This window comes from Mauremys mutica, chromosome 17 (assembly GCF_020497125.1).
Source record: "Mauremys mutica isolate MM-2020 ecotype Southern chromosome 17, ASM2049712v1, whole genome shotgun sequence".
Lineage (NCBI taxonomy): Eukaryota > Metazoa > Chordata > Testudines > Geoemydidae > Mauremys > Mauremys mutica.
Window position 1 is genome coordinate 6,369,774 of NC_059088.1, and position 3,281 is coordinate 6,373,054.

A 3,281-nucleotide genomic window follows, 5' to 3' on the forward strand; every position below is an offset into this window, starting at 1 on the left:
TAGGAAGGGGCAGCGGGGGCGGGGCGGGGGTAGGAAGGGGCAGGGGGGCAGCGGGGGCGGGGCGGGGGCAGGGCAGGGGGAGGAAGGGGCAGCGGGTGTGGGGCGGGGGCGGGGCGGGGGTAGGAAGGGGCAGTGGGAGCGGGGCGAGGCGGGGGTAGGAAGGGGCAGGGGGGCGGGGCGGGGCGGGGCGGGGGTAGGAAGGGGCAGCGGGGGCGGGGCGGGGGTAGGAAGGGGCAGGGGGGTGGGGCGGGGGCGGGGCAGGGGTAGGAAGGGGCAGCGGGGCCGGAGCAGTAGGCGGCTGCGTGGGGCACCGGGGAATCTGGCCCCCCACGTTGCCGGGTGCCCCACCCAGCCGCCTACGTTGCGTCTGGGTGGGGCCGGCCCCGGCTGCAGGCTGCAGGGTGCGGAGCAAGGAAACACCCCATTGCTTCCTGCGTCGGGTTACAGCCGCTGCTGCCAGCCGGGGTTGTACCCGCCGCCCGGGTCTCTCGCCGGCCTGGCGCCGGGAGGGAGGGGGACATCTTCATCGCCGCGGCCCCACGCCTCATAGGCCATCGTGAGAGCCTTAGCTAGGACTTTGGCCGTGTTGAGAAGCTCCTGCTCTTTGGAACGGGTTATTTCCTTCCTCAGCTCGGCGATCTCCTCCCCCAGCATCTGGGCCATTTCCTTAAAGCCCTGCTGCAGCATGGCCTCCTGCTCCGTCAGCTTGCTCTGCAGCGCCCGCTCCGCCTCCTGCTTGGCATGAGCCGCCTCCTCCGCCATCTTGGCCTCCAGCTGCTTCACGTTCTCCTGGTGGCTGCGCTCCTGGTCCTTCATCAGCTGCTCCGTCTGCAGCCGCTTCTCCTCCGCCGCCTTCCGCTGCTGCTCCAGCAGCTCCGCCTTCTGCCTCTGGGCTTTTGGAAAAGCAGGTGACAATTAACACCCAAGCCAGGCTCCAGCTTCCCCGGAGCCTTGCGGGCTAAGTATCGGAGAGAAGCATCGTGGGGCACCGCTACCCGACCCACAGCACATGGGCAAGGCCGTCCTGCCAGCTGCGTGCCCACTCGCACGGCTATTGCGCACGGAGGAGACGCCACAATGGGGAATCCGTGGGTCCATCCCCACAGCGCTGGGGAGGCGATGGAGCTCCGGGGATGATGGAGAGGGCTCTGGCCCTGGGTAACTTTCAAAAGCCCTTCGTATTTGCCTTAATCTGCTCCCCCGGAAACCCCTTTTCCTTCCCCGGGAGCAGAGGTTGGCCAGCGCTGAGCCGTTTGGAACCTCCCGCCTTAAATACGTACAAAGGAGACAGCGGAGCAGGCCTAGTGACATCCAACGGGCAAGATTCTGGTCTCAGTTATCCCGGTGTAGATGAGAAATGACCCTGTTGGCTTCAGATGGAGTCACTCTGGATTTACACCGGTGTACCTGAGACGGGAATCTGAGCATTCCCATTTGGGAGGTTTTCGGACGTTTCACGCCAAGTGTGTGTGCAGCCAACCCCAAAGACGCTAGGGTGGCAAGTCCTGAAAGAGGGAAGGTGAGGCAGGAAAGGGTTGGGTGGGGTCTGGAGGACTCTGTTGGAATTGCAAGCTCTCGCCGTCAGAGCAGGGGGGTCTCTGCACTTGCTAGAAGGCTGTAGCAAAGCCTGGAGCAGATGGCTTAAATCATGGGGGGTGAATGATGCCTCACTGCCTTAGGGAGCAGCCTGGTTTGTCTCTCTCTGGTTTGTGCTCCCTCTTGTGTGCTCTGAAATCTTCAGAAATAAAGTCATGCTACAGTGCAACCTTCCAGCAAATGGTTTCGTATCTAACTTCTCCGCATGCGTGTGGTGAGCACAGCAGATCGGGGGAAGGGCGGAGGGAAAAGAATGTTTTCTTGCATTAATATTTCTTGTACAATATTATCAAATATCTTACTTGACTTTATGACTTACTGGCCAGGTCCTTTTCTGCTTCAGTCATCTTTTTGTCGACGTTGAGGACTGATTCTGCTTCGCTCTCCTTGGTGGCCAGGAACTGTTCCAGTACCTCCTCCGCCTGGGAAGAAGAGACCGCAGAGCAGGCAGCTCGGAATGGTCTGGGAGCGCCCAGGCACCGATACCAACCCTGTCCCCCCGGGAAAACACGGCCGATGGGGACACTGAGGATTCGGAAACTGCGCGCTGCCTCCAGAGACTCACCTTGACTCCTTTGTTGGGGGTCTTGCGGAAATCTTCCACCACCTGGTTCCGGTCTCTCAGGTAGAGCTCGTACCCACCGGGCTGGGAGTAAACCCCGTCGCCGAGCTGCTTCCGCATGGCGGCTGAGAGCGTCTCCAGCAGGGCGCGGCAGGAGTCCTTGGACGCAGCTTCGTTCTGGCCCAACAACCGCCCGTAACTTTCCTTCATCGCCTCCTAATCAACAAAAGAGAACGAGCCAAAAGGCGGCGCTGCCCTCAGTCCGTGGGGCAGACGCTCCCCCTACGATCGCGCCTGCTCTCCGAGCTCAGCTCCCTGGACTGGAAACGCCCCTCTCCCCAGCTCTCGCCGGCTCTCCCCGGCTCTCCCCAGCTCTGCGCGTCTCTCCCCAGCTCTCCCCGGCTCTCCCCAGCTCTGCGTGGCTCTCCCCAGCTCTCCCCGGCTCTGCGCGGCTCTCCCCGGCTCTCCCCAGCTCTGCGCGGCTCTCCCCGGCTCTGTGCGTCTCTCCCCAGCTCTCCCCAGCTCTGCGCGGCTCGCGGGCCCGGCTGCCCTTGCTGGGTTTGGCTACGTCTCCCCCAGGACGGAAAATAGCGTCAGGCACCAGCCAGCCCACCGACCCGGGGAACACGCTGGGCGCTGGCGGGGCAGGGAGAGCGGCAGTGGCCGTCACACGCTGTTTCTCGCCCGCTTGGCCGTGGGATCATGAGCTGCTGGAAAGGTTTTGACAAACCGAAGTCAAGAAAATGTCTCTCCCCTGCAAGATCAACTCTCCCCCGTCCAGCTCTCGAAAGAGGCGGGAACAGAGCAGGTGGGCTCAGCCCTGCTGGCGTCCAGACGTTGGTTCACTCTCACTTTCATGGTACCTCTACAGGAGCCGGGCCAGGTTTTGAGAAGGGGTTCCCTGTCTGGCGGGGGCCGGGTGGTTGTCACCGGCCCGCCCTCCCCTCTCTCAGCTGCTCCGCTCGGTGAAATCATAACCACGTTTGCCAGGTAAAGTGTCACATTCGAGTTGGCACCGTGCTGGGCTGAAGTCCCACCTCTCGGAGCGCAGGCTCAGACACCCCCAGCCCTGGGTCCTGCTTTCCTAGGAATTCCCACCCCGGATCAGAGCCAAAGTCCATCG

The 3,281-nt window shown here is 62.9% G+C and overlaps 1 protein-coding gene across 1 annotated transcript in view; it reads right to left on the reverse strand.

Annotated features, from left to right (window-relative positions):
• Positions 1–276: 276 nt before the first annotated feature.
• The window catches only part of LOC123351636 (guanylate-binding protein 1-like), a 9,918-nt gene continuing 6,913 nt past the window's right edge, over positions 277–3,281 (reverse strand). The window contains exons 8-10 of the mRNA XM_044991125.1: positions 2,162–2,374; positions 1,916–2,018; positions 277–893 (exon numbers count right to left, since the gene is read on the reverse strand). Coding sequence (XP_044847060.1) covers positions 442–893; positions 1,916–2,018; positions 2,162–2,374 — 768 coding nt within the window. The 3' untranslated portion in view covers positions 277–441. The remainder of the gene's footprint in view (positions 894–1,915; positions 2,019–2,161; positions 2,375–3,281) is intronic.